The sequence below is a fragment of the Penicillium rubens genome, assembly GCF_028828025.1.
Source record: "Penicillium rubens strain IBT 27055 chromosome Unknown utg000002l_segment0_segment0, whole genome shotgun sequence".
In the NCBI taxonomy this organism is placed as follows: Eukaryota; Fungi; Ascomycota; class Eurotiomycetes; order Eurotiales; family Aspergillaceae; genus Penicillium; species Penicillium rubens.
Window position 1 is genome coordinate 5,149,429 of NW_026890600.1, and position 26,738 is coordinate 5,176,166.

General features: G+C 51.9%; 12 protein-coding genes across 12 annotated transcripts; 3 read left to right on the plus strand and 9 right to left on the minus strand.

Annotated features, from left to right (window-relative positions):
• Positions 1–41: 41 nt before the first annotated feature.
• Positions 42–2,136, minus strand: N7525_004447 (phosphoribosylaminoimidazolecarboxamide formyltransferase/IMP cyclohydrolase). Its single transcript, XM_002565767.2, has 4 exons — positions 2,096–2,136; positions 1,874–2,000; positions 306–1,791; positions 42–235 (listed from the first exon to the last, which is right to left on the minus strand). Exons 1-4 carry the CDS (start codon positions 2,109–2,111, stop codon positions 80–82), a joined length of 1,785 nt encoding a protein of 594 aa, XP_002565813.1. The 5' UTR covers positions 2,112–2,136; the 3' UTR covers positions 42–79.
• A 768-nt stretch (positions 2,137–2,904) lies between these two features.
• On the minus strand, positions 2,905–4,081 carry N7525_004448 (INSIG family protein; the record flags this gene model as incomplete). The annotated part of the gene is made up of 2 exons (XM_002565766.1): positions 2,905–3,273; positions 3,359–4,081. 2 exons carry the CDS (start codon positions 4,079–4,081, stop codon positions 2,905–2,907), a joined length of 1,092 nt encoding a protein of 363 aa, XP_002565812.1.
• Positions 4,082–4,884: 803 nt separating this feature from the next.
• N7525_004449 (uncharacterized protein) lies at positions 4,885–7,306 on the minus strand (the record flags this gene model as incomplete). Its single annotated transcript, XM_002565765.1, has 4 exons — positions 4,885–6,089; positions 6,154–6,207; positions 6,265–6,804; positions 6,874–7,306. The coding sequence occupies 4 exons, from the start codon at positions 7,304–7,306 to the stop codon at positions 4,885–4,887; spliced, it is 2,232 nt and encodes a 743-aa protein (XP_002565811.1).
• Positions 7,307–8,893: 1,587 nt separating this feature from the next.
• N7525_004450 (DEAD/DEAH box helicase) lies at positions 8,894–10,942 on the minus strand (the record flags this gene model as incomplete). Its single annotated transcript, XM_002565764.1, has 1 exon — positions 8,894–10,942. The coding sequence occupies one exon, from the start codon at positions 10,940–10,942 to the stop codon at positions 8,894–8,896; it is 2,049 nt and encodes a 682-aa protein (XP_002565810.1).
• An 825-nt stretch (positions 10,943–11,767) lies between these two features.
• Positions 11,768–13,020, minus strand: N7525_004451 (uncharacterized protein; the record flags this gene model as incomplete). The annotated part of the gene is made up of 8 exons (XM_061213022.1): positions 11,768–11,952; positions 12,044–12,213; positions 12,270–12,333; positions 12,387–12,467; positions 12,518–12,621; positions 12,686–12,702; positions 12,771–12,848; positions 12,910–13,020. The coding sequence occupies 8 exons, from the start codon at positions 13,018–13,020 to the stop codon at positions 11,768–11,770; spliced, it is 810 nt and encodes a 269-aa protein (XP_061070043.1).
• Positions 13,021–13,261: 241 nt separating this feature from the next.
• On the plus strand, positions 13,262–13,850 carry N7525_004452 (mitochondrial 37S ribosomal protein uS13m; the record flags this gene model as incomplete). Its single annotated transcript, XM_061213023.1, has 4 exons — positions 13,262–13,264; positions 13,328–13,372; positions 13,439–13,705; positions 13,796–13,850. 4 exons carry the CDS (start codon positions 13,262–13,264, stop codon positions 13,838–13,840), a joined length of 360 nt encoding a protein of 119 aa, XP_061070044.1. The 3' UTR covers positions 13,841–13,850.
• A 343-nt stretch (positions 13,851–14,193) lies between these two features.
• N7525_004453 (WD repeat WDR12/YTM1 family ribosome biogenesis protein) lies at positions 14,194–15,729 on the minus strand (the record flags this gene model as incomplete). Its single annotated transcript, XM_002565761.1, has 2 exons — positions 14,194–15,536; positions 15,603–15,729. The coding sequence occupies 2 exons, from the start codon at positions 15,727–15,729 to the stop codon at positions 14,194–14,196; spliced, it is 1,470 nt and encodes a 489-aa protein (XP_002565807.1).
• A 216-nt stretch (positions 15,730–15,945) lies between these two features.
• N7525_004454 (uncharacterized protein) lies at positions 15,946–18,580 on the minus strand (the record flags this gene model as incomplete). The annotated part of the gene is made up of 3 exons (XM_002565760.1): positions 15,946–16,762; positions 16,825–18,359; positions 18,428–18,580. The coding sequence occupies 3 exons, from the start codon at positions 18,578–18,580 to the stop codon at positions 15,946–15,948; spliced, it is 2,505 nt and encodes an 834-aa protein (XP_002565806.1).
• An 823-nt stretch (positions 18,581–19,403) lies between these two features.
• On the plus strand, positions 19,404–22,666 carry N7525_004455 (putative zinc metalloprotease; the record flags this gene model as incomplete). Its single annotated transcript, XM_002565759.1, has 3 exons — positions 19,404–20,298; positions 20,349–22,420; positions 22,487–22,666. The coding sequence occupies 3 exons, from the start codon at positions 19,404–19,406 to the stop codon at positions 22,664–22,666; spliced, it is 3,147 nt and encodes a 1,048-aa protein (XP_002565805.1).
• Positions 22,667–23,130: 464 nt separating this feature from the next.
• On the minus strand, positions 23,131–23,653 carry N7525_004456 (mitochondrial 54S ribosomal protein bL34m; the record flags this gene model as incomplete). The annotated part of the gene is made up of 2 exons (XM_002565758.2): positions 23,131–23,506; positions 23,577–23,653. 2 exons carry the CDS (start codon positions 23,651–23,653, stop codon positions 23,131–23,133), a joined length of 453 nt encoding a protein of 150 aa, XP_002565804.2.
• Positions 23,654–24,200: 547 nt separating this feature from the next.
• On the plus strand, positions 24,201–24,707 carry N7525_004457 (uncharacterized protein; the record flags this gene model as incomplete). Its single annotated transcript, XM_002565757.1, has 1 exon — positions 24,201–24,707. One exon carries the CDS (start codon positions 24,201–24,203, stop codon positions 24,705–24,707), a length of 507 nt encoding a protein of 168 aa, XP_002565803.1.
• A 308-nt stretch (positions 24,708–25,015) lies between these two features.
• On the minus strand, positions 25,016–26,649 carry N7525_004458 (zinc metalloprotease; the record flags this gene model as incomplete). The annotated part of the gene is made up of 5 exons (XM_002565756.1): positions 25,016–25,248; positions 25,307–25,499; positions 25,555–26,301; positions 26,363–26,545; positions 26,635–26,649. The coding sequence occupies 5 exons, from the start codon at positions 26,647–26,649 to the stop codon at positions 25,016–25,018; spliced, it is 1,371 nt and encodes a 456-aa protein (XP_002565802.1).
• Positions 26,650–26,738: the final 89 nt, after the last annotated feature.

Below are 26,738 nucleotides of genomic sequence, written 5' to 3' on the forward strand. Positions count from 1 at the left end.
GCACCTGTTTTTTTACGAGAAAAGGGAAAGGGGAATAGAGAGGAAAGAGACACCGAAAGACGACACCCAGTAGAACAATCTAGTGGTGGAAGAGACGGATGCCCTGCTCGACAAAGGTGATGCCCAGCTTCTCGGCAGTCTCGAAGACGGGGGTGTCGTTCTGGCTGCCAGTGGGGGCGGCGATGTACTTGACACCTGAGCGGGCGGCACGGAAGACGTTGTCGATGAAGGGGAACTAGTGGAGACAATTAGCATTTGCCACGGAAGAGTGAATGTGGGCGGATATATGAAAGAGGATTACTTACGAAAGCATCGGACGAGACAGCAACCTCGCCAAGCTTCTCGAGCCAAGCCTCACGCTCTTCCTGGGTGAAAGGAGCGGGGACCTCCTCGAAGACACGCTCGTACTCGGCGGTCTCGGCGTCGGTGCGCGGGGTCTGGCCTGAGCAGAGCAGGTCGATGGCGTTGGACTTGTCAGCACGCTTGGTGCCCTGCTTCCACTTGATGCCGATGACGCGCTCGTGGAAGCGCATCCACCAGTTGTCGGCCTTATCACCGGCCAGACGGGTGCAGTGGATACGGCTCTGCTGGCCGGCGCCCAGGCCGATGATTTGGCCGTTCAGGGCGTAGCAGACGGAGTTGGACTGGGTGTACTTGAGGGCAATGGTGGCGACGGTCAAGTCACGGAGAGCAGCCTCGGGAAGGGAAGTAGTGTTCTTGGGGGTGATGACGGTGTTGAAGGTCTTGCTGGGAGAGATGACGATGTCGTTGCGGTGCTGGGTCAGCTGGACACCGTACAGAGTTCGAGTCTCCTCGGGGGCCGGGGTGTAATCCTCGTCCATCTGGAGGACCAGGTACTTGCCGCCCTTCTTCTTGGAGAGGATGTCCAGAGCCTCGGGCTCGTAGCCAGCGGCGATGACACCGTCGGACACCTCACGCGAGATGATCTTGGCGGTGGGAACATCGACGATGTCACTGAGGGCCAGAATGTCACCGAAGCTGGACATGCGGTCGGCACCACGGGCACGAGCGTAAGCCTGAGCCAGACCGGAGGTCTCGATGCCCTTGATATCGTCCACCATGTACACCTTACGCTCCTTCTCGTTCAGGGGCACGCCAATAGCGGCACCAGCGGGGGAAACGTGCTTGAAGCTGGCAGCGGCGGGGAAGCCAAGAGCCTGCTTGAGCTCCTTGACCAGGGGCCAGGCGTTCAGGGCATCGAGCAGGTTAACGTAGCCAGGAGATCCATTGAGGACCTTGAAAGGTAGCTGGCCCTGGACCATGTAGGCAGAGGCGGGCTTCTGGTGGGGGTTGGTACCGTAGCGCAGCGAGAGCTGCTGCTGACCGTTGCCAGCATACTCCTTGCGGAAAAAGCCTGAGATAGCGGAGTCGTAGTCGGCAGTCTGCTCGAAAGCCTTGAGGGCGTACTGCTTGCGGCTGGCATCGGTGATGGCGCCGGCCTCGAGCTCCTTGAGGAAATCGGAGTAATCGCGGGGGTCCGACAGGATGGTCACACGCTTGTGGTTCTTGGCCGCAGCACGGAGAAGAGTCACACCGCCAATATCGATCTCCTCCACGGCCTCATCGATGGTGACGTTGACCTTGGCGACGGTCTCCTTGAAGGGGTACAGGTTGCAGACGACGTAGTCAACCTTGGCGATCTTCTGCTCAGCGAGGTCATTCTCGTCGGACTCGATATCACGGGCAAGGATACCACCGTGCACGGCAGGGTGGAGGGTCTTGACACGGCCACCGAGCATCTCGGGGGCGTTGGTGATGGCAGAGACATCCCTGGGATTAATTGTCAGTGCCTGGACTGTGTATTGATCTTGACACTCCCTTAATTGTGCCATTGATGACAGAGGTAACTCACTCGACAGGGAATCCAGCCTCACGGATCATCTTAGCGGTACCGCCAGACGCGAGAAGACGGACTTCCTGCTTGACCAGACCCTTGGCCAGGTCAAGCAGACCAGTCTTGTCATAGACGGAGATGATAGCTATTCAATTCCAAAATAAGGATATTAGAATTGACCTTGAACTGTGACAAATAATATCATAGTCCGGGGAACTATGAAGTCCAAGAGCGACATACCGGACTTTTGAGACATGATGGATCCGACAGTCGACACTAGATCTGTTTAGAGAAGGACTTCCCAAATTCAACCGGCAATTGAAATAAGGGATCAAAATGACATACCTAAAACCAAGCGAAGAGGGTATAGCAGATGACGAACTGAAGAAAAAGAAGAAAATATGACTCCGCGGGGTCGGACCGATTGCGGCGGCGGGGCTTCGATAGCAATAGTTATATTACGTGATCGATCTCGAAGCTCCACTGTAGAGCCAGCCAATAGGAGGCCATCCTTATGAAGGAGGTCTTAGCGTGGCACGTGATTGTAGGCTACATAAGAGATTTCTCAGAGGCGCCATTTCTCCTTTTTTTCTTTCTTCTTCATGAACAACGCAAAACTCACATTCTACTCAAAAAGCGTTCCTACGAAGACTTGTCTGATGAAGTACGGAAATCGTATAGAGAATGGAGACCAAGTGCCAACTGGCAAAGGTGTCGATCTTGGGTGCAGTGCCTGCTGACCTCTGGTCATGTAGTAGGGATTGCAATGATTGATTCTACATACCGATCAATTTAACAATAAATATCATTGAACTTTTTTTCCTCGAGAACTTCGCCTTGTGTAAATATTGTAGGCCTACGGGTTCTTTAATCTCCTACAGAGTACGGTTTCTGAAAGTCAGCGGAGCCGATTTCTATTACAATTCTTTATCAGAGCCATAAATTATTCAGATGTACATTAAACGTTCCCTGCCCTGATATAAGGCCATTCCCCAGCGAAACTCGAGTCTTTCATCCCGAACCAGGAAAACTCAGGCGCTTTTCGACCCTCATGGCTTCATGACATCTCTGACGCCAGCTCCGATGGCAAGCTGACGGCCAACATTTCCAAAGCACACGCACGCGCAGAAAATGACACTGGCAATCCAAGTGCCGACCGCAATGCTCTCCTGTGTGATTCCTGCGCCCAGCACATTCTCCAGTCCTGTTCCATTCAGAAGAGTGGTGCCGAATGACGGGCCAGTCGATATGGGCACAAGCTCTGGCTTGAGGCCAAGAACCACTCCCATGCCGGCCAATCCAACGGTGGTCGAGAGGACGAAGCCAGTTGTGGTGCGGTCAATCAGGTACCAGAGAACGGGGTTCGCGAGCGCGAGGGTCAACGATGCTTGCGTGGTAGATTCCCAAGGGAGTCTCCGCTGTAGAAAGAAAATCGAGATGTCAGCATCGTCCATAGAGAAAGAGAAGAACGGGAAGTGTAGAAAACAACAGCTGTCCACTTACCATAGCAAATGCAATTCCGACAAACGCTCCGACACTGCGCGCAACAGTAACCCAAGATGGGGTGCGGTCCTCACTGTCCTCCTCATTGGTACCCGCAAGCTTCGAATCAGAGTCGCCCTCACGGCAGCTATCCAGCCAAGGAAGCAGATTACCCAGAGCAATACCAGCCAACCCCCAGAAGCCTAGGTACTGCCATGAATCGTAGTAATGAATATTCTCCAGCTTGACAGGTGTAATCCAATGGTTATCATGAAGATGAACCGTAATCACACCGTAAGCAAGACCAAAGCCAAAGAGCAGCACGCTGCTCAATGCCTGCGGCAAGATCACGCCCCGGAACAGTCCATGGCTCAAGCGAGATCGGGTCCTCCGCAGTGCCATCCGCCGCGGCTCGATAGCCGATTTCTCTGCTGCGCGCTGTAATGGCTCGGGCGGGAACTCTGCCGCCGGACTGTTGGCTTCCGTACCCCAGGGACTGGATTCGTCGCGAAACCCGTCAAATGCCGTCGGCGAGTAGATCCCGTACAGTGTCGAGGAGGTCAGGTTCATCACTGATCCTGTGCGGCTCACATTCGTTGAGTTCGCGGCGTCTGCATTCGGGTTCAGGTACTCAGTGCCTGTTGACTCGGCCGGCGTGGGAGGTCCGGATGACTCCGTGGAGGCAGGCGTCAGATCGAATGGTCGTCTCGGGCGCGGACGCAGGATGCGAGGCTGTTCGGTCATGATGGGTAAACGGGTTCTGGTTTGTCTTGCGTGTTGATTCCAAGGCTCCTCGTTTCTGTTGGGTGCTCTGGAAGGGGACAGAGAGTCTTCGCGACGAAAGACAAACTGTGTGTTTTGTTTGTCCAACACGATTTGGGTGACTTCAATTCTGTAGTTAGAGCTGTAATATATCGTACAGGATACTTTGTGCGCGTCTGGGAATGTGTCAGGCGAAATGTGCAAATATGGGGAAAGGAGAGAAACCAAGAATGGAGAATGGGGGCAGCTTAGCGGGATATGACGCTTACCGGAAATATAAACTTCCTCGGAGCAATTGGGCAACAAGGCCTATCCTGCTATCTGTCTCAGGTCAAAACCAAGTTAATTCGGGTTGAGGAGTAGAGGGAAAAGTACAGATTGTCTCAACAAATTTGTCTTAGGAATCCGCTTCGTACTGTTGGCTACACCGAACTCTACAGCATCTGTATCCACTCTGCCACCGGACTTCCGTAACTCGTATGATCAAGCTTGTGTGTTGAACGGGTGTGCGATATTTGAGATTATCTGTGTAAAGAAACAATTCGCAGCTATGGAAGTGGGCAGATGAAGAGAGGAGAAAGAGGGGTTTATCACATGCAGTGCATATCGGAGGTCAAGGTAGTACTGGCCACTTATATCAAGGCCTTGGGTGGAATTTGACTTGGAAACACAACCATTACAGAAGGGAATAATACGCCTAGAGAACAGGAGGAAGTAAAAAAAAGACAAACGAAACAGTAGATCGTGATACACAAGATTTCAAAGCAAAAAAAACGCCAACCCTATTAGTCTTCCATCGCGTCGTCTCCATAACCTTCCCCGCGTGGGCCAGCTGGACCCCTCGGGGCAGGGGACGAGGCTTCATGTCGTGCGTAACCATTGGCGCCTTCATAGGCTGAGGAATTTTCATCACCGTCCACATCTTCTTCGTCATCCTGATCGTCAGAGAAGTCCCCTTCTTCATCGACTCGGGGGGCACCTCCATCATCTTCTTCACCAGAAACCTCGCCAAGGAGTTCTCGGTCGAGATCGTCCAGCTCCCCCTCTATGTAGTCCTCGGGCCCGTGCTCTGGGTCCCAGCTTGGGGTACCCACGGCTGATGGCCCAGCTCCCAACCCATCAGGATGGGCGTGTGTGCCCTTAGCCTGTGACGCCGCGGCTTTCTTGGTAGTGCCAGGAGTGCCCGTTACACCCGTAGACTTGCGCTTGGCAGCAGCACTAGGGCGAGGACGTGGACGGGATCGGTTGTTGTTGGAATTTCGCACATCAGCTTCTAGGGCTGCCTTGGCCTGGTATCGCTCTTCGCGCTCCCTCTTCCGATCCTTCTTGGGGCCGTTGGCTTCGGTGTAATCCCAGCGGTCAAGTCGGCGGGCAGCTTTTCGCACTACGGAGAGAAAGACGCTTGCACATTCTCCAAAGTCATCCTCTTCTTCCGGGTTCGGGAAGAGGCCACCCTTGCCCCACGAGATCTCTTCGTCATCTGTATCGTAGCCCTCGGGCAGGCCCTGAAGCAAGCGACCGTAGCGCGCGAAAGGAATCTCACTCTCCCGTTTAGCACGGAGAACGCGGTATGCGTTTGATTTACGTTTGGCCAGCAGATAGTCAATCCTCTGTCGACGATTTTGCTCAACGGCTATCTGGTGCTGTGTAAGTGGCCGCATTCGACGCATAGTAGGTGCTGAAGAAAGCGAGGGCTCTGTAATAAAGCGATTAAGGACGGGATGATTGGGACCCGGAGGAGCGGGGGAAGCATCAGGTGTATGTTCCATCCTCGTTTTCAAGATGAGTCGCTGTTGGCCCACGGCTCGATTAAGTGATGACTCCCGCTTGGCCTGTTTAGGGCGCGGACGGGAGTGACCAGGTGTCATATCATCGTCCTCATCATCCAAGCTGCGTTTAGCAGAAGGATGGAGAGGGGTGGACATAGCAGAGCCACGACCTCCCATACCAGAGTAATCTCCTGCGAATGATTCTTCGTCAAAGCCGTATTCTGCGGGGAAGGTTAGCGTTTCCGAGGACGTATATATGACAACTATTCAAAATGTCGAGCTCACCTTTTTTGGGTCGCTTGGGAATGCGCGGTAGTGGTTCCTCTTCTTCCAGGATGCCTGCGCCAAATGTCAGTCAAGTCCCATCTTCAACAGCAGTCAGAACTAAACACATACGCTTGCGCTCTAGTCTTTTAGACTCCCCGTACTCCTGTTCCTCGGGCGTATCTAAATTCTCCTCACTGGCTTGTTCCTCTGTCAGGATGCCAAAGGGAGGTACTTTCAGAGGAAGACCCTCGGACCCCTCGCCTTCCGCACCTGGACCAAATGGATTATTCAGAGCAGCCTCACGACTGAAATCACTTTCTAGATACCACCACATCAGCCAAAGGAACGCTCTAGCGCGACTTTGGCTGCTAAGTGTAGATCTCATGACCAGGTCGAAGAAGTCTCGCGGAGGAAAGAAGTGTGTTTCTGACACTTTGGGGGCATACTGCGCCAGGACAAATATCAAGTTCACTGGGTTGGTTCGAGGTATATTCTGTCGCTTAATCTTCTCCAAAGTATTCGGCTGGTCTACATCCTCCGAGGCGCCCTTGAGGATGGACTTGAGACGAGGAGCATCCTGCAGCTGCTTGTAGGCGTTGGAGTCCTGGTGCGCTTGTAGTGAGGGAATCGAGTGGTAGGTTCGGAGTTGAGCACGCATCTCGGGGAAGACTAGAAAACAACACAATAGCAATTAGCACGGAGAGGGTAAATTATGTTTGGCATATGCTGCAAGCGTACAGTTTAAGGTAGTGTTCATGCGACCGAAATTGACCAGCAGACAGACCATAGCCATATTGATAGCCGCAGGTTTGTCGTTCTGTAACTTATCCTTCAGAATCTTGCTGGTCTTGCTGCTCCGGGCCATTGCATTGATGTAGACATCGGCGAAGTCCATTCCCTTCTGTCCGTCGGGATACCGCGTAAAAACGGGCGTCTTGTCCTCAAAGACCAGCTTCAGGAATTGGTACTGGATATCTTTGCGCCATAGGGGTATGCCATCATCTTTCTTCAGGTGTCGAATCTTGTTGCCGGAGTACACAGAGCCAATTGTGCCGTTCGCCTGTCGTCTTGTACCGACCGTCGCGCTAGCGGTCATGCCGTGAGACTGGTCGTCCGCAGCTTCGGACGCCGCGAAGGACTCGTCCATCATGCTGTTTTCGAAATCGGCCATGTTGGGGGTTATTGAAACCGGTAGGTTCGCGGTCAGATTCTAGGAGAATCGCAGGTTATAAAGTAAAGTGCCCCCTAGGAGCCGATAAAACGAGGCAGAAATAGTATAAGAGAAAACAAACGAAAATAGAAATGATAAAAGAGAAAAGGAGTGCCAAGTGCAAAAAGGGAAAAGGGAAAAACGAAGTTCAAAAGCCGGAAAAAGAGGAAGAAAGCAGAGCCGAGTGGCCCATGAAGGTATAGCTGGTGTGATATCTACCCGTATCAGAGACCTCACGCGTTTAATATGCGATTATTGCCACGCATTTTGGATTATTTATATAGCCAAGGAAATAAGCCCTAGAGGACTTTGGTACTTTTGACCTGGATTAATGTATCTTATAAGACATTCATCTAATAACTAGGAACCTCATTTAGTTTAATATCTTTGGTGTTATACATTTTACTACGCATTAATCCTATATCTTACTCTATGTTGTACATCCTACAAGGACCTACTTCACCTAGACCATAATAATTGGAAACACTTTTTCGAAATTGCATTGGATAAGACAACTTTCCTTCTCGTGGCCATCCTAGGGCCGTTGGTTCGCTTTGTCCCTCCCAATCCGAACCCGAGAATTCATAAGTATATCCATTCTTTCAGCGGCGACAGCGTCCTATCCCCCGAGGTCCGAGAAAAATGATCAGAACAGATAAGGAAATGAAGCGAGATGCTCCTATTCGGAGACAATCAGCCTCCACGGACCCGAAAGCAGAAGACATGCAGTTGCAGGTCAAGCCAACGCCATACAGAATGCAAAGAATACCCATTTTTGGTTTCGAAACACACCAGCCGCGCCGCGAGATGTAGCGGCGAGATAACCAGTATCCGAAAAAAAAAAGAGCCCGGAGAAAGAAAGCGCACGTTTTTGTTTTCGAAATCGAAATCGACTGCAGAACGCACGAGGGCAGCAACAGAAACAAATGTCCGCCATGAGATACCGACGCTGTAAAAAGTCTATGCTGCACATGATGAATGCAGCCATAACAACACCGAGAAGATCAATGCGAAGAGAAAAAGAGAACTTTTCGAGATGATGAAAAGTCATCAATCTCCGCTCGGCGCACGCGCGTCACTCGAACGTATCCCCAATGAGGACGCTCGAACATAAGGGGTATCTGACGAGAGCGGACATAGGAAAAAAAAAAGCAAAGACAACGCATTCTATGATGTTCATGCAGTGTCGACCACGGGTTGCCCGGAGATAGTGGCGTCTCCTAGGAGCAAGAGAAGAAGATCGGACTGCGCGAATGCCTCGTATCTATACAAGGCAATATTAAAGGCCATGGATAGAATCAGCGAAGAGAGACATGAGAGGAACAACAAAGGAAGAACCAGATTAAAGCATACGCAAACGGGGAAAGTATGAATCTAAAACAAGCATAGGAAAGTCGTGCAGTCATGACAAAGCCGTCCCTGAGAGATAGCACAGGTAGAAAAGAACTCAGGGACTCAATCTGATCGTATCCGTCAATGAGAGACAAAAGAAAATAAAGCAAGGGAGCCAATCAGACCCGAGGGCATCGTCAAAAGACCACGACTGATTTACCACCAGGAAGATGGGCCGGAGGAGCCGGAGGGGTTGCCGTAGCCACCGCCGCCGTAACCACCACCGTAGGAGGGAGCAGGAGCACCATAGCCGCCACCGTAGGAGGGGGCAGCACCTCCAGAGCCACCGTAGCCGCCGGGACCGCCAAAGCCACCGCCCATGCCGCCGGGGATACGACGCACGTCACGAGTAGCAGCAGCACCACGGCCACGGCCACCACCACCACGGCCACGACCGCTGAATCCGCTACCTTCACGGGCGATGCTCTCCAGGAAAGCGGGAACCTCCTGGTGGGCTTCCTTCAAAAGCTCGAGCAAGTCACGAACAACACCACGGTTGCCACGGTTGAAGAAAGCAGTGGCGATACCAGTGTTACCGGCACGACCAGTACGACCAATGCGGTGAACGTAGTCGTCGATGTCAGTGGGGAGATCGTAGTTGATAACGTGGGTCACGTTAGGGATATCGAGACCACGGGCAGCAACAGCAGTAGCAACCAGAATAGGGCAGCGACCATTACGGAAGAGCTCGAGAGCACGCTCACGCTCGCGCTGGGTACGGTCACCGTGAATGGCAGTTGCAGGGAAACGCTGGTTAATGAGGAAGTCGGAGAGCGAGTCGGCCATGCGCTTGGTCTCAACGAAAATGAGGGTCAGACCAGTGCTGCCGTGGGTGTGGAGAATATCCAGCAGGACGGAGCGCTTGTCGGCATCCTCGACATACTCAACCTTCTGGGTGATGTTCTCCGAAGTACTTCCGACACGGCCAACGGACAAGAAGATGTAGTCCTTGAGGAAATCACGAGCAAGCATTTGGATATCGCGGGGGAAGGTGGCCGAGAACATGAGTGTTTGGCGATTGTCAACAACGGGCATGTCCTCACCCTCGACAATGCGGCGAATCTGGGGCTCGAAACCCATGTCCAGCATGCGGTCAGCCTCGTCAAGAACGAGGTACTTGATGTTAGCCAGGGAGATACGGCCACGCTCAATCAGATCAACCAGGCGACCGGGGGTGGCAACGAGGAGGTCGCAACCACGCTCGATCTGACGAAGTTGGGAGCCGATGTCTGCACCACCGTACACGACGCAGGGGCGGACCCACGAGCGGTAAGCGAATTTGCGGGCCTCCTCGAAGATCTGAGAGACCAGCTCACGAGTGGGAGCAAGAATGAGAGAGGTAGGGTAAGCCTTGCGCTGGCGGCCGTAGCTGAACTGACCACCACCGCCCTGGACAGGGGCGGCAGAGGGACCGTTCTGGAAAGCCTGAGAGAGGATAGGGAAAAGGAAACCACCAGTCTTTCCGGAACCGGTCTGGGCACAGGCCATAAGATCACGGCCATTCATGACGATGGGAACCGAGTACTTCTGGACGGGAGTAGGAATGACATAGCTGGCAAGCTTGATGTTGGCAATCAAGTGATCGTCCAGAGGAGGGTTGGTGAACTGGGTGACAGGCTCCGGGACATCATTTCCGGAGGCCTCAACGGGAATATCATCGTAGTTGGAGAAGTTGATTCCAGTCTGCTGCTTAGAGGGGTCGTTGGGCACTCCGAACAGCTCGCGCTCCAAGCGAGCATTGGCGGGACCGGGAACGTGCTTGCCGTCGCGCCACTGGCCATCGCCTGATCCACGGGCTTGCTGACCACCACCGCTGTAGCCGCCACTGCTACCACCACCATAAGAGCCTGGGTTTCCGTAAGCATTGGGATTGAAGGGTCGGAGTTTTCCGTCGGGAGTCCAGCTGGTCATACCGTTCGCGGGGCCACGAGGGCTGAAGTTGGGAGCGTTAGCGTTGGCCCAGTTGCCACCGTCACTAGAAGACACAAAATCAGTTGCCGCTTCACGATGTTCAGTCTTTCGTGTACTGTACCGAGGACCACCGAAGCCAGAAGGAGCACCAGCGTTAGCACTGGGGGCAGGGCCGGGACCACGCTGACGAAGGTGGGGAGGGATGTAGGCGGCACGGCCAACAGGGGCGTTACCCTGGGGGGCGTGCTGGGACTCGTTGAGGGAAAGGTTTCCCATTTGCAAACCGTCGGCCATTTTTGCGGTGGAAATGTCTATCGCAGAGCAAGAGTTAAAAGATGTCCGACGTTGATGAAAGCAGGTGAAGGTTACTGCGTACAGTTTTTTCCTGCTTCACCGGGAAAGATTCGTTGGTAGATAAAGCACAAGTGATCTGCAAAAGATACTTGCAAAGGATAAGAAATTCACGTAAAGTGTACCTTTAAGAGAAGAGAAAGAGAAAGAGAGAGACGGTGAAAAGATCAAATCGCTTTTCTGTTTCAACTCGATAAGAAAAAAAAAAGATCGAGTGGCAAACAAGAAAGCTCAGGAAAACCACAGAGTAGATGGAAAATGCAAATCTCCCGAATCTAAGAACTCTAGAGAGAAGAGAGTGAGAGTGAGAGAGAGAGTGAGTAGTGAGAAAAAAGGGATGATGGAGGGGGGTTGAATCAAGAGAAACAGAACGGGGCGGATGAAGTCTGTGGGAAGGAGGCAACAAAAGTTGGAGAGTTGGGGCGCTGTGTGGCTATTGGAGGTACAACAGAAGAACCTAATTTTATAGTGTGAAAACCCGCTTACCAGAAGTACCAACCAGGTACTTACCGCCACTGAAGAAATTTCTACCCGCCAGTTGCTGCTCGCGGGCGGTCTGGAGATCCATGTCTGACTAAGACAGGAGGCGAGTGATTTGACTGGACCAAGTACTTGGAAGTATATCACCACCTACGTGACCACAAGGAAACATCCATAGATGATCTATCAATTTATGATGATGAGAGTCACCGGGCATTGAAATCCAGGGTTTTAGGGGCGGGCGGGCCGAGGGTCCAAAATAACGTATAATTGATCTAACATCCTCTCTTATGCAACATATTGTTCTTTCTCTTGTTGTTGCTGTTGCTGCTGGCCTCGCCGACGGGCAATCCAGATACCCACAACGGCGACCAGAACGAAGAAAATCATGGCCGGCTGCAGGGAGTAAGATGGCACGGCGGCCTCGGGGGCATCGGGGGCTTTGTCGGTGACACCCGGCTCTTGGTTGAGTTCTTAAGACATCCAACATCATCAGCCACTTCCGACCAGTAGCAGAGGAAACATCGCGCAGACAGTCACCTGTCTAGAGCTCATCGCGGCTACCTTTGTCCTCGGTCTCAGTCTCGGGCTCGAGCTCGAGCTCACCGCTCTTCACGATCTTAACCGCCAGCCTGGGCTTGTCGCCGGGTCCCTTGGGAACGTTCTGGATCTTGTCGACAATTTCGTAGCCCTCGAGGACCTCTCCGAAGACGACGTGGCGGCCATCAAGCCAACTGTGTGGTTTCAAGTCAGTTATTGCACCAAGGAAATCATTACAAGGGATACGAACGAGGTGATAGCGGTGGTGATGAAGAACTGAGAGCCGTTGGTATCCTTGCCAGCGTTGGCCATGCCTAAGAATGGTCAGATCCCTGTGAGATTGAATCAAAGGAGCGGAGATGCCTACTCAGCAGGCCCTTCTTGGTGTGACGCAGCTTGAAGTTCTCATCCTTGAACTTGTTGCCGTAGATCGACTTTCCGCCGGTGCCTGTACATACTTAGTATTATAAAATCTAACCTGCTCGGAAGCTCACGAACCATCGCCCTTGGTGAAGTCACCACCCTGGATCATGAAATCCTTGATAACACGGTGGAAGGTAGAGTCCTGGTAACCAAAGCCCTTCTCGCCAGTAGCCAGAGCGCTAGAAGTGGGTTAGCATATGCAGGATAGACATTCGAGGCCTTGACATAGCAATTTCATCATACCGGAAGTTCTCAGCGGTCTATCCAGAGTAATAATGTCAGCAACGAGTCTCAATTGCTAATTCCAAATGGATATAGTTCTACGAACCTCAGGGACGGTCTTGCCGTACAAGCCCATCACAATGCGACCGAGGGACTCATCTCCATGTTGAATATCGAAGTAGACCTGTCACCAAAAATCAGAACTGCCTGCATATAGACGGGGCCAGAACATCAATGTCAATCACCTTGGAGGTAATCTTAGGGCCGCGAGGTCCCTTGGACTCTTCGGCCTGAACCAGCGCAAAGCCGACGGCGAAGACGAAGAAAAGGGACAAAAATAGATTCCTGAAATACATGTTTGCTAATTGCCACTGCTCTAGTAGGATACAGTGAAAGGGGAAGATGAAGCAATTGGGGGGAAAGAAGGCCAGCTTGCAATGGCGTGCGGAGAACAGATGTGTTACTGCCGGGAAATTCAGGCATCGAATTACGGAAAAACGTTTCACGTTGACGGAGGATTTCTCCCGGGGTTCAACGAGAGCAACAAGTGACGGCCCATACAATTGTCAGGACACCAGCCAGCCAACATAGTTCAAGATGGTATGAGAGCCACTGTCGAGATGGAATATATCGTCCCAAGGAACTCCGCTAATAACTCTTTAGGTTTTCATCCTTGGTGTCAACTTCCCCGAGCGGAACCTGCTCAAGGCAAGCCGACCCTCACGATTGCGCCCGCAACCTCGATATCCAACTAACATTCATTGAGTACAACAGAAGTCCCTCCAGACCTTCTTCGGAATTGGCAACAACAGCTCCGCCCGCCTCATGTCCCGCTTCAACATCCACCCGACCTGCCGCGTCGGCGAGCTGGCCAACAAACAGGTTCTCGACCTCACGGCTGTGCTGTCTGAGATGAAAATCGAGAACGATCTGCGCAGAGAAGTTCTGAACGATATCAAGCGCATGAAAGAGACCGGAACTTACCGCGGCCGACGCCATGCGTTGGGCTTGCCTGTGAGGGGACAGCGGACACGGACACAAGTGGGTTTCCCTTTTCCCCTTTGCGATATCTCAGCTTGCGCTGTCTCTCAGAGACATTAAGCGAATTTGTGGCTAACGAAATCTCAATAGATCAAAACTCCTGTCAAGTTGAACCGCATGGAGCGGAGACTATAAGCCTAGTGGTTTCGCGTTCGATTGTTACTTTTATGGGATTGTCTCACTATTTTGCGTGAGAGGCATGGATTTGGCGTTGTATTGATTCCTGGCACTCGGTCTTTGCCAGTTTGTATGTGAATGGAACCCCTCTGTGGATGTATTATAGGCTAGACATAAACCTGGGTTAAATGGAAGCTTCAAAACCAAATATGTTTACGGCAAAGTTGTAGCGACTATTAGTTTGCAGTTTGGTATATATCCAATTGCGAGCTAAAGATATACGCGAAGTTGGAAAGTAAGGAGAAAAAAATATGTGTAAGTCTAAACTTTTGCCCTCAACCAAGTGTTAAACGCCAGGCCCATATGTGCACTCATGCTTTCGAAGACAGCACGCCTTCGCCGCGGTTGATTTGGATCCGCTTATCCTCACCCGCACTGACAATGCCCACCGTCTTGTCCCAGCACACGCTGAACACCTTGACACCTTCACCGCCAACCCGCTTGCTATCCGACTTACCCTCCTCCTCGAGGCTCTTCCGGGTAATCGAGTAAACACTCTCACCAACAACACCTTCCTTGTCGGTCTTGGTAGACCGGATGTCCCAAATTCTGCACGTGCCGTCGTGACTACCGCTGATGAGACCATATGTGCTGTGGGGATCACGGGCCAAGCTCACAACAGCGTTGGTGTGGCCTCGGAGAGTCATAGCAGCCACAGTCGTGGCAGATGCACGGGGGTCAATCAGAGTGATATGACGGGCGGCAGTACCGGCAGCCAAGAGGCTGAGTTCTGGGAGGTGCTCGAGCGAGAGCAGTGAGTGTGATGTGGTGCGAGTATCAACCAGAGAACCAGTGACCAAATCCCAGGTCCGCAGGGAGTGATCCCATGAAGCCGAGTAACCGACAGTAGCATCTTTCGCGTCGAAGATAGCAGCAGAGACAGGCGCCGTGTGGGCTGACAGAAGAGCCAGAGGACCACGCTGAGGTGTGCTGACGGATGTGTTCAGCTTGCGGCGCTTTGTGTTCCGAGCATTGCTGGAAGGAAGCAAGTTCTCAGGTGCTGCTGGGGCATCAGCCTTCTTGGTTGACCAGAATCCAACGTTGTTGTCTGCAGAACCAGTCAACAGACGGTTGGACTTGGCATGAACCGCTAGTGACTCAATTCCAGCCTTGTGACCATACAGCTCTAGCTGAGGAGAAATTTTTCCAGTGAAACCACCTTCGCCCTCGGTATACTTCCACAATCGGACCGTGCGATCGAGACCTGCCGATGCGATCTGGTTCGGGGAAACGAATTTGGCGGCTCTGATAGAGGCGGTGTGGCCACCATCTGCGGCGGCAGGAGAGGTCGCAATAGTCTCAGACGACATATTCCAGATGCGAAGAAGACCATCATAACTTCCTGATAGGATTCTTTCCTGGCCCTTGGTGAAGGTCGCGCCTGAGGCCCAGGATGCAGCAGGTGAAGTTGTGGAAAGGACGTCTGTCGCGCTAACCCAGTCATCGTGCTGGAATGAGGCGATATGCAGGGGCGGGATCAAAGCTCGAACATATTCAATCTCGAGTGTCGTCTCAGAGGAGATACCATTGTCGACCAAATATTCATCAATCGAGGTCCGCAAAAAAGTTCCATTGATCAAAAACTCAAATGGAATGGGCTTTTCGCTTGAGAGAAGGTTGTTCACTAATGTCGATAGCGCGTATCGTCGAAGTCCTTTTCGAAGGAAAAGTCAGTACTTGATATCATCATTTATGATTTTTGATCGACAATGAGTCTCACCAGTAGGAACAAGAATTGGGCCGGTGCTTTCAGGCAGAGCAATATCCTCCTCCTGGCTGATGAGCTGCACTCGGACTTGTCTCTGCACAGCCTCTGCTGCACCAGCAGTAACCAAATCTTCACTCATTGTGAAATACTTCAAATTGCTGCCGTTGTTGTAGATGGAATCTTTTTTAGTGGCTGTCGCATTTTCGACGGGTGAGGAAAAAATACGGTGACCTGTGCGGCACACTTGCGCAGAGCGCGGAGATGTCTCCACTTGGTCTACATACTTGATTGCAATACACCTGCAGCTTTAAGTTATACCTGGTGAATAACTGTATTTCTATTGTGTGGATGGGTTTTATCCTCTGGGCGCCTTTCGGATCTCCGAAATGGCACGTCGACGGTAATCAGACTCTGCAAACAAGGCCTCGATCAGGTCAATCACTTCCTCAGCAGAGAACTCCAAGCCCAACTCTCCTTCGATCCAAAGGTATTTGATATCGGCGAGGGAGCTCTCCAGAATATTGATCATATATTGGAAACGGAGCCAGCTCGGAACGTAGATGGCTGTGACTGGCAATGCCTCGGCATCGCCACCTGTCTCGGGCATGAAGAGGTCCTCCAATTTTGAGATTTGGTTACAGAAGGAGACTAGCTGCCGTGACTGGTCCTCCGAGATATCACCTAGATCTTCGATGTCGATGACCACCTTGTTGATCACAGTAGACAAGAGAGATCCGACTGATTGGAGCAGCGCGGAATGGGACAGTATGGGTTGCCATTCCTTGTAAACATCGCGAAGTCGGTCGACAGTCGCGCTAACGGAATTCTCACAGTCTGCTTGGAATGGCTGTTCAGAGCATTGTCCAAATCCTTGGGCTCCGTCAAGCAGATCTGTGACGATCGTGCGCTGTGTCTGCATCTCTTTGCTATACGCAAGTTTGCCAAATTTCTCCAAAGCTTCAACATCGGGCTGAAGTCTGGAGAGTTGATGTTCCTCAACCAGTTTTCTGATTTCATCAGCAAGGTACAGACTATCATTATAAAGGTACATCTGCCCTGAAGTAAGCTTCAGCGAGTAGAATGTGGATGATGTAGCTTTGAACATGGCCAAGATCAGCGTCGGCAGTGCAAGGAGACCAGCACCAGAAGAAGCAACGCGGGAACGGGCATGGCTGAGCTCTGGTTAGTTTGATGGCAAGAAAAGACTTTAAGATCGAAAAAAAGCATGACTTACGCAGGCTGCAAGATATCCTTTGAATCGGAGATTTGCTGCTGGACGACCGCAAGGACAGACTCGGGGATATCGGTGATCGTGAAGACTTCCTTCAGAGTGACCTCTTTCGGTGATACAAATCCAGCCGTATCCTTCTTGTCGGTTGGATTTACCGCTGCTGTGTTCTGGGGCTGCGAAGGCTTATCATCGACTTTATGGTCATCTTCATCCTCATCCCCCCAGCCCCAGGCATCATCAGCGTCATCCTCGTCCGTAGAAGCAACTGTCTCTGGCTTGGCCTGATCGGGAGTCTCCTCGATGTCCTCGTCATCAAGACCCCACGCACTTACATCTTCCTCTTCTCCATCAGGCTTTGTTGCTTCTTCTTTCTTGGGCTCATCTTCATTATCGTCGTCCCAGTCCGCGTCCCAGTCCTCATTGCCGGCGTTCTCCAGTAGAGCACCCTCAGCGCGAGAAACCTTTTCCTTTTCAATTCGTTCGACCCGCTTCGTTGTTCCTTGGCTGGCAGCAAGGAATTTGCGAACGCTATCGAGCGAGTCGACTCTACGCCGAGTCAACCACAGGCGTGGAGCTTGGTTGACCCATGAGACGAGTCCTTCTTGGCCAGTCCAACCCCAAGACTCTATCTGCTTGGCAAACTGTGAAACATGGTTCAGGATGTTCTCAAACTCGGCGAGGCCAGCCAGGTCGGTGGGAATAGCAGAGGATAGCCACTCGGAGATTGCTTTCGAGGAAATAGTCACAATGAACGATTCGGAGAAGGTTGCGGACACCAATGACGGTAAATTTTGTCGCAAGTAGCCCAGAACGCTGGAAAGGCGATCCAAGGTCTCTAGTGCGGTTGTCTTTGAGGCCTCTGGCTCAATGCGGATGCTGGTCTCCGTCACCACCACACCATGGCTGGTTCCATCAGGGTGAGGTAGCAAGATCGGATTTACGATTGCAGACAAGAGATCCTTTTGTAGTTTCTCAATGGCAGATGTGAGTATATCCAGTCGGGACAGCGACGTAATAGTGCTCTGAAGTGAATCTGCATCTGCGTCTGCGCTGGAGACATGGAATTCGCCTTGTTTTCGGTCAACTTTCAATTGATCAGCCCAGCGGGAACGAAGAGCCTCAACAATCTCAGACCGCAGCAATGACACTTCGTCAGAGAGTATGCCCATCACATTTGTATTGGTAAAGAAGGCGTCTTTTCCAACAGCTGCGTCGACAGACTCCAATTGCTCAATGGCGGTGGTGATCTGGCCACTTCTGAGCGCAGCTCGCCCAGTTTCCAGCTGCTGGCACAACCGGTGCACCTCCTCTAGGGTACCCGCTACGGCCTGATTGAAGGCAATCTCCGTCTCAACCAAGGCGACTTTTGCCCTCGCATCTTCAACCTTTGCCTGTAGGGGTTCGGTATGCTCATGCTGCGCGACTATTTCTCGCGCAGTCAATCTTGAGCGTTCTATGTCGGCGTGGAGTTGTTTCGCTTGGATAATCCAGTCGTCGGCATCGAAGGTGTTCTCGCGACTCAAGGAGCTAATCTCATTCTAATCAAGTAAAGCAGAGCTAGTCAGTGACCACCGACGTATGTAGATAGACATTGGAGATTCTGTACCTCTACCTGCTCACGTGCCTTCGATATAAGCTCAAGTTCCCTGGCGAGAGCAGCTGCCGGGAACTTACCAGCAACTACACTCTCCTCGGGATACGTGCCTTGGGTGACGAAACCTAGCACCGCCTGGCACAGCTCCTCGGTATTTCCTGTCATCCTCAACTTTTTTTTTCCGAAATGGATTGTCCAACAGGGAATAAGAGCTTCGGACCTTCGGAGATAGACACGTAAAGGAGAGTTGAGCTGTCAATAACCCGTGACTCGTAAGGTTTGGGCGTCACCGCCCCCACGTGGTGTATGTGCTGTATGCTTGAGCTGCTAGAGCTCTAAGTTTTACTAGAATTTTGATAAGACTATATATATTCTTTTGAATGTGACTGGTTGCAAAATAATTTGAGATCTAATATTTCTTTCTTTGTTCTATAGATTCTTTCACTTGCCCGCTTTGTAAGGAAAACCGGAGAGGTCTCCCCCAAACTTGGAAAACTCCGGGACCAACACACTTTCGAAGACATTTGTCATTTCAGACTCACCGTGTCTCGGATATTCCTCCTGAGTCGAAGTACGTGCTTTCGGTAAGCCCATATGAATTGCGTTCTTAGTTCTTATTGCCTAGGGGTGTATCAAGTGTATCAACCTGCTATCCCCAAATTTCTGCTCGCCACCCCACTTATGCCACTTATCCTTGGCGATATGTCGCAGGTCTGCCGGATATGTCCTGAAAGGACATGATTTGGAAAGGATTTGCTTGTTGCTGCTTTTGTTCGCATTCTATTTGACGTAAGCTCGGAGTGGATATTCTTCTCTCATCCGAGTTGTGGTTGTTGTACTTGTTATCAGACTATTCCTCATTGTGAATGTGTTGATGTGCTCACGACTGTATCAATTCTCAATTAATGGACACGAATTACTAACGAAGACAACCAGACTCTCAAACTTACGGCGAAATATCTTCACTGGGTCTGTCCCATTGATCAATATGTCGCCCTCGGTGCAGAAAAGTCACTTCAAACTGCTCCAGCAGTTCAAGCCTGATTACTCGCCGAGTGAGTTCACTCAGTATGAATCACAGCGCACCGGCATGAGAGTGGTCGTTATCGACCAGCCGGGTCCAAAAGTGAACGGTTACTTTGTGCTTGCCACCGAGATCCACGATGATTCGGGTGCTCCTCATACTCTGGAGCACTTGTGCTTCATGGGTTCCCGCAATTACCGCTACAAGGGCTTCCTGGATAAGCTGGCTACACGCGTGTACTCCAGCACCAATGCCTGGACGGCAACTGATCACACTGCCTACACGCTGGATACCGCAGGCTGGGAAGGCTTTGCTCGTATCCTGCCAGTCTACCTGGAGCATGTGATTGCTCCTACTCTGACTGACGAAGGCTGCTACACTGAGGTTCACCACGTCGATGGCTCTGGAAATGATGCCGGTGTCGTGTACTCCGAAATGCAGGGTGTGCAGAACAATGCCGCTGAGCTGATCGACCTGGCAGCCCGGCGGTTGACCTACCCGCCTGGCGTGGGCTTCCGTTATGAGACAGGAGGTATGATGGAACAGCTTCGTGTCCTACCTGCGGAACGAATTCGCGAGTTCCACCGTGAGATGTATCAGCCCAAAAACCTGTGCCTGATCCTCACTGGAGAAGTCGACCAAGACAACATGCTGGAGATCTTGGATAAGTTCGAAGACACTATCTTGGATGTCATTCCTAGCCCGGATGCACCATTCAAGAGACCTTGGGTGGATTCCAAGCAGGCTCCCTACTTGGAGAAGTCCGTTATTCAGAAGGTTGAGTTCCCCGAAGAGGATGAATCATTTGGTGAAATTGAAATTCGATTCATGGGACCTGACTGCACTGACCCCGTCCTATGTAAGATCCCAAGCACGAAAACCTGAAATAAGATACTGACAGTATTATAGCCGGGGCTCTTAATGTGTCCCTTCTGTACCTGGCCGGTTCATCTGCAGCCCTGCTAGAGAACATCATTGTTGAGAAAGAACAGCTCGCCAGTGCCGTTTACTATGCAACTGAGGATCATCCTAGCATGGAGGTTCGTTTCACATTGACCAGCGTGGAAACAGAGAAGCTGGAGAGCGTTGAGAAGAGATTCTTTGAGATCCTCCAAGATGCGATGGCCAAGGAATTAGATCTGAAATACTTGAAAGAGTGCATCGCCCGGCAGCGCCGAACCTGGAAGTTCTCGACTGAGTCTTCTGCCTCTTCATTCGCAGAGTACGTTATCTCTGACTTCCTGTTCGGAAAGCGTGATGGCTCGACTTTGATGGATGTTGCAACTCTGAGGGAATATGATGTCCTTGAGACCTGGTCCGAGGACCAGTGGCGCTCTTTCATCAAGAAATGGATCTCGGATGCGGCCCATGTCACCATCTTGGGTATCCCATCCCAGAAGATGTCCGCCACACTGAAAAAGGACGAGGAGGACCGGGCCGCTGCGCAGAAGGAGCGTCTCGGCGAGAAGGGCCTGAAGGAGCTTGCCGAAAAACTCGAAAAGGCCATGGCAGAGAACGACAAGGAGATTCCACAGGAATTGCTGGAAGAGTTCACTATCCCCGGAACCGAGTCAATCCACTTCATGGAGACCACCACGGCTCGTTCAGGTGCTGCCCTGAAGGCTGGACGCCCCAACAACAAGGTCCAATCCATTGTTGATGCCGACAAGTCTGACCAGTCTCTTTTCATCCACTTCGAGCACATCCCTAGTAGCTTTGTCCAGCTTTCAGTTCTCATCTCAGCTGATACTGTGCCCGTTCAGTTGCGTCCATTGCTGTCCATCTACACCGAGGCGTTTTTCAACATTCCGGTGCAGCGTGATGGCAAGGTAATGGACTTTGAACAGGTCGTGGTGGAATTAGAGAGAGACACCGTCGGATACTCGATGGAGACCGCTCGCGGTCTCGGAAACTCGGAGATGCTCCGTATCTCCTTCCAGGTCGAGTTGGAGAAGTATGCGAACGCCGTCGCCTGGCTACAGGAGCTGTGCTGGAAGTCCGTCTTTGACGTGGAGAGACTCCGGGCTATCAACTCCCGTCTCTTGGCCGACGTGCCCGACTCCAAGCGCAGTGGTGACGACATGCTTGCTGCTGCACATGTGATGGTTCACTACGCGGAGGAGTCGATCACCCGTGCTCGTTCTACTTTGGTGAAGGCTCGCTACCTCAAGCGCGTCAAGCGTCTGCTCGCCGAGAAGCCCGAGGAAATCGTAAGCCGCATGGAGGAGATCCGCAGCTCGCTCTTCCGGCCCGACAACGTGCGCGTCATTGTTATTGCCGATCTCGAGAAACTCCAGAACCCTGTCTCGGCCTGGAAACCCTTCGCTGAGACCCTCGGCACCAGCACTGAGTTGCTTCCTATCACTGACCGGCGGTCCCGGCTGAGCGAGGCCGGCAAGAACATTGGCGGCAAGTCTTACATTGTCCCCATGCCGACTGTCGACTCGTCTTTCGCGTACGCTACCGCCCGTGGTCTGGACTCGTACGATTCCCCGGACCTGCCCGCCCTGCTGGTCGCGATTTCGTACATGAACGCCGTCGAGGGTCCCCTCTGGGTTGCTGTCCGCGGCACTGGTCTGGCATACGGCACCAATTTCAGCTACAACATCGACACTGGCTTTGTCAACTTCGATGTGTACCGGTCCCCGAACGCCCACAAGGCATTCGAGTCTAGCAAGCAGATTGTTGAGAACTATCTGTCCGGCGCTACGCCTTTCGATCCTTTGATGTTGGAGGGTGCTATCAGCAGCATCGTGGTCAACTACGCCAATGAGCAGATGACAGCCGCCAATGCTGCCCAGGGCAGTTTCATCCGCCAAGTCGTGCGCAACTTGCCCAGCGACTATAAGGAGAAGATGCTCAAGAACGTCCGCGCCATCACCACCGATCAGATCAAGGGTGCTCTGCGTAAGATTATCTTGCCGTTGTTTGATCCGAAGACTGCAAACATGGTTGTCACCTGCGCGACTGTGTTGGAAGAGGTGAGTTGTTCCCCGGTATTCAATTGACAGATAGATGTATGTATTGCTAACTTTTATTGCGAACAGACCATCAAGCAGGGCTTCGAAACTTCCGGCTTCACTCCCACAGTTCAGCCTCTTAAGGAATTCGAGGACGACTATGGTCTGAAGGTTGGCGACGAGGAAGAAGATGAGGACGATGACGATGACGATGATGATGAGGACTCCGAGACTGGATCGGAGGGTGGTGAAGACGAACGCGAGTGATATGTTTGATGAACGATCTATACACGGGTAGCTAGGTAGATCACATAGACAGAATTGTGGTGTCAAGAGACTCTACACAACCTAGACAGTGATGAATCTACTCTTTTACTTGCTGCAAAGCTGCAACCCAGTAAACGCCGGGATCTCGACTGAAACAAAGAAAGCTGAAAAACTCGCACTATATGAAATGTAGTCACACACATCCTCGGGAGAGGTAAATATGGTACACGCCAGACAAGACCCGCCAGCAACTGTCCTGTCTGAACTCGGATCCAATCTTGAAGACTTCAATAGTTCCAAGAAGTGGATGCATCAGTAATTGGCCCCCTACTGCCTTCCCACCATCGCCGTGAGCCGTTATAGATTCCACAATCCATGACACCCTAGTCCTCTGTGGTATAAATCCCGTCCTCTTCCACAACAACCCCGGAAGGATTGTAAGGTCGGACACACAAACGAATAAATCACCAACTCAACTCCTTCCGGCCCTTAAGAGTCCTCCGGATAAGAGTCTTACGTCCATTTCTGTCCCTCTTGCGTGCCAGGTATCCATGGCGGCGCTTTTGGACCCGTCGTGACGGACGGAATGTCACACGGCGCACGCCTAGGGAGGCACTTGCGGAGAATGATCGAGTCTGCGAGGGTGCCTTCTGGGAGAGGAGTGATGACAGGGGTGAGAAGGCGGTTGCGGTTGCGGTTGCGGTTGTGGTTGGCGAGGAGAGGCGGCTGCCGAGTGTTCGCGAGGCTTGGAAGCGGGTTGGCGTGGAGAGGAGGGAGGAGAAGAATCGGGATGAGAGCATTGTGGAAGGTGTGCTTGGTTGTTGCGGGATTTTGGCGAATCTGTTGCAAGGTGGAGTAGAAGTGTTAGCTGTCTGGTATAGAGGTTGGAAAGGTTGGGTGCTTTGCGTACCTGTTCATCGGGGTTCGCATGGCCGATGTGGTGGCCCGGAAGGCTGAGGGCACGGCCTTGGCGCGGAGGCAAAACATTTTCAGGGCTCTGGCTTTGTCCGAGGGCGATTGACGGTGGGGTGAGATTTCGGAGTTGGAGATCAAGTGAGGCCTGGTGGACAAGACGCGGCGTCGGAAGACAGAAAATTAAGCGCGGAGCCGCTGGCACGGACCCGCCTAGAGATGTATGTCTACAAGGATGTACAGTTAATTACTTAGGATATATAGAATACGCAATTGGACAATGTTTAGTGCACGATCTACTTATAATTCTATAACTACTACATAACTACGTTCGTTTATCTGTCAATAAATATCAACTATACCTGCAGCGCATCCCGTTAAGAAGACCTACCCGATCGGGACTAGCGTCACCGAACTTTTTTGATCTCGAGATGCGAAATGTCCAACGTCGCCCGTGCAACTCTCCATACTGCTCGCAAAGTGACCCTGACCTCGAGAGAAACTCTACTCCCGGCTTTGTCAATCCCACCACCGGGCCAAACCACTCCATAATCGGCACCACCGCCCCTTTAACCTCAAAAACCGCCCATCAAACCCGGCGAAGAATACCAATCCCACCAAAATGGCAACCCAAGGTCCCCAGGCCCTCCCCCCAGTCACAGTGCAAAACACACAGACCATCAGCCAGTCCGCCGCGCAAGAATTCCTAGCTGCCTACCTGGACCGCGCCGCGACAGACCCGTCCTTGCAACCCAACGCCAGCATCAGCGAGCATGGCCCCGTCTCACGGACGACCGCTGCAGCGCCGAACCTGATCCTCCATAACCTGAAGCGTGTGCAAGCGGGTCTGGCCGGCGAGCTCCTCGGTCGCGATCTGACCGTCGCGAAGCAGAACCCCGGAGAAGAGTATTTGGATGTTGCGGCGGGTATTCCGCAAACCAACAACCAGGAACAACTGGATGATAGCAATGATCTTGTCATGGATGACGCTGAGTTTGGCACTGAGGCTGAGGCTTTCGCGGATCAGGAGGCCGGTATTGATAAGGAGGAGCGCAAGCGGAAGAAGAAGGAGAGACGGTTGGCGGAGAAGAAGAGTAAGGCCCAGGCGAAGGCTGAGGAATCCGATTGAGTGTGTGGGTATATATTTGGTTGTGGGCGTTGCTGCATTGGGTCGGAGTCTCTTGTCTTTCATTCGTTCTATTGCTCTATTCCTGTGGGCTGGGTTAGGTCTTGGACGTACAAAAAAGTACTCGCATTTCATGTCTGGACAAAAAGTGTCATTTAGAGATTAGACAGATTGCTACAATCCAATCAATACATAATGGAACATTTCCAAGCCTCGCTTTTTGCTTCTCGAGATTGATATTCCAAGATATCACAGGCACAAAAGAAATCACGTCCATATCATATTAAAGTCACCAATAACACGCACCCCGTTTATAGCTCGCGGTCCGCGGCCTTGACAGGCTTCTCACTGTCTTCCTCCTTGTTGCTGGTGACCTTGCCACCCTTCCAGCCAAGCGCGGCGAGACGCTCGGTGAGGATGGGGTGGGAGTAGTGGTAGCTAGCATAAATCGGATCGGCGTCCATAGTGCTCAGGTTCTGGATCTGGAGCTTCAGGAGGGAGGATGCAAGCTTGTCGGAGTAACCAAGGTTCTGGGCAAATGCATCTGGGGGGGTACTGTTAGTAAAACCGAGAGTATATGTGACAGGTTGAACGGAGCATACCGGCCTCAAATTCGAACTTCCGGCTGAGGATGTTCATGAGAAGCTTCACGACAGCATCCATAGGAGCCAGGGCATCGGAGAAGAGCAAGAAACCAATCATGATAGGCTGTTCGTTGATGAATCCGAAGGACTGGTACAGTGACTTGTTGTTGACAAAGACGGAGAAGAGAGCGAAGATGTAGAACATGTGGGCCTGGATTGCATAGTTAGTGATAATTCGGCAAAACAGCAACTGAGAAAGTTCGTACCTGGGCAATGCCGAACAGCTTGGTGGTGTGGCTGAGGCTCCAGTGGCCAAGCTCATGGCCCAGCACAGCAACAACCTCCTCAGGCTCGGTCTTCTCAATCAGAGTATCGTAGATGACAATGTGCTTCTTCCATGGCAGACCGTAGAAGTAGGCATTACTGTGGGCACTGCGCTTGCTGCCGTCAATAACGTGCAGCTCGGAGAGAGGGAAGTTGAGTCTCTTGGCCAAGTTTTCGACACCGGTCTTGAGTTGACCGGGCTGAAGAGGCGAGAGCTTGTTGAACAGAGGCAGAATCGCAATCGGGTAGATAGTAATGGCGAAGACCTGGAGGAAGACACCGAAGAGCCAGAGGTAGTAGTAGAACGAGCTGTCAAACTTCTGGATAATTTTAAGAATGGCACTGATAATGGGAGTTCCCAAGACAATTCCAAGCATCTGACCCTTGAGCATATCCGTAATCCAGAGCTTAACCGTCTGCTTGTTGAAACCGAACTTCTCCTCGAGCACAAACGTGTTGTAGTAGGAGACGGGCAGCGAGAGGATGGTGCTTAAAATGTTGAAACCGAAGAAGAATACCAATGTTTGACAGATTTCGCCTTGGAACCGACCAGGAAGGTACCGAGCCAGCAGCAGACCGCTGAGGCCCCAGAGCTTAGGGAGAACATCACCGTAGATGAATGCAAGGTTTTGGACTTGACCGTAAAGACCGGAAACGAAGCTGAACTTGGCCTTTGCGCGACCGTATGCCTGTGATGATATTCCAATGAGCCTCTGTATATGGCATAATGCTCTGTGATCGGGTTCATACCTGACTCTGGTCAAAGACCTTCTGGGTAACCTCCCCTTCGAGAACCTTGGGAGGCTTCGTCCGTTGCAAAAACTTGTACTGGCGAAGTGACAGGAAACCTTCAAGGACGAACTGGCCCAGTGAAAAGCCCACAAGCACGTTCTTCCATGGGAAGAACGGGCGATCGAGCAAGCGCGCCAATTGCTGCAGGAAGACAGTCATTAGCGACATGTCCACGATAGAAAGCACATTCACCGTGGAAACATGATGATATCTCAATCAAAACAACTTACCTCGAGGATATACATGATTGAAAACGCGCAACTAGCCGAAGAAAGAGGGCGTTGTTCAAGGCAGAAGATGCTACTTTGTTATTATCGGCCGCCTTAGTCAGATC

Bases quoted from the DNA above. Each gene is read 5' to 3' on its own strand.
- N7525_004447 (XM_002565767.2), bottom strand. The intron at 1,792-1,873 runs GTGAGTTACCTC...AATTAATCCCAG, and splicing joins GAGGCTGGATTCCCTGTCGA to GGATGTCTCTGCCATCACCA. The intron at 236-305 runs GTAAGTAATCCT...TGTCTCCACTAG, and splicing joins CTGTCTCGTCCGATGCTTTC to TTCCCCTTCATCGACAACGT.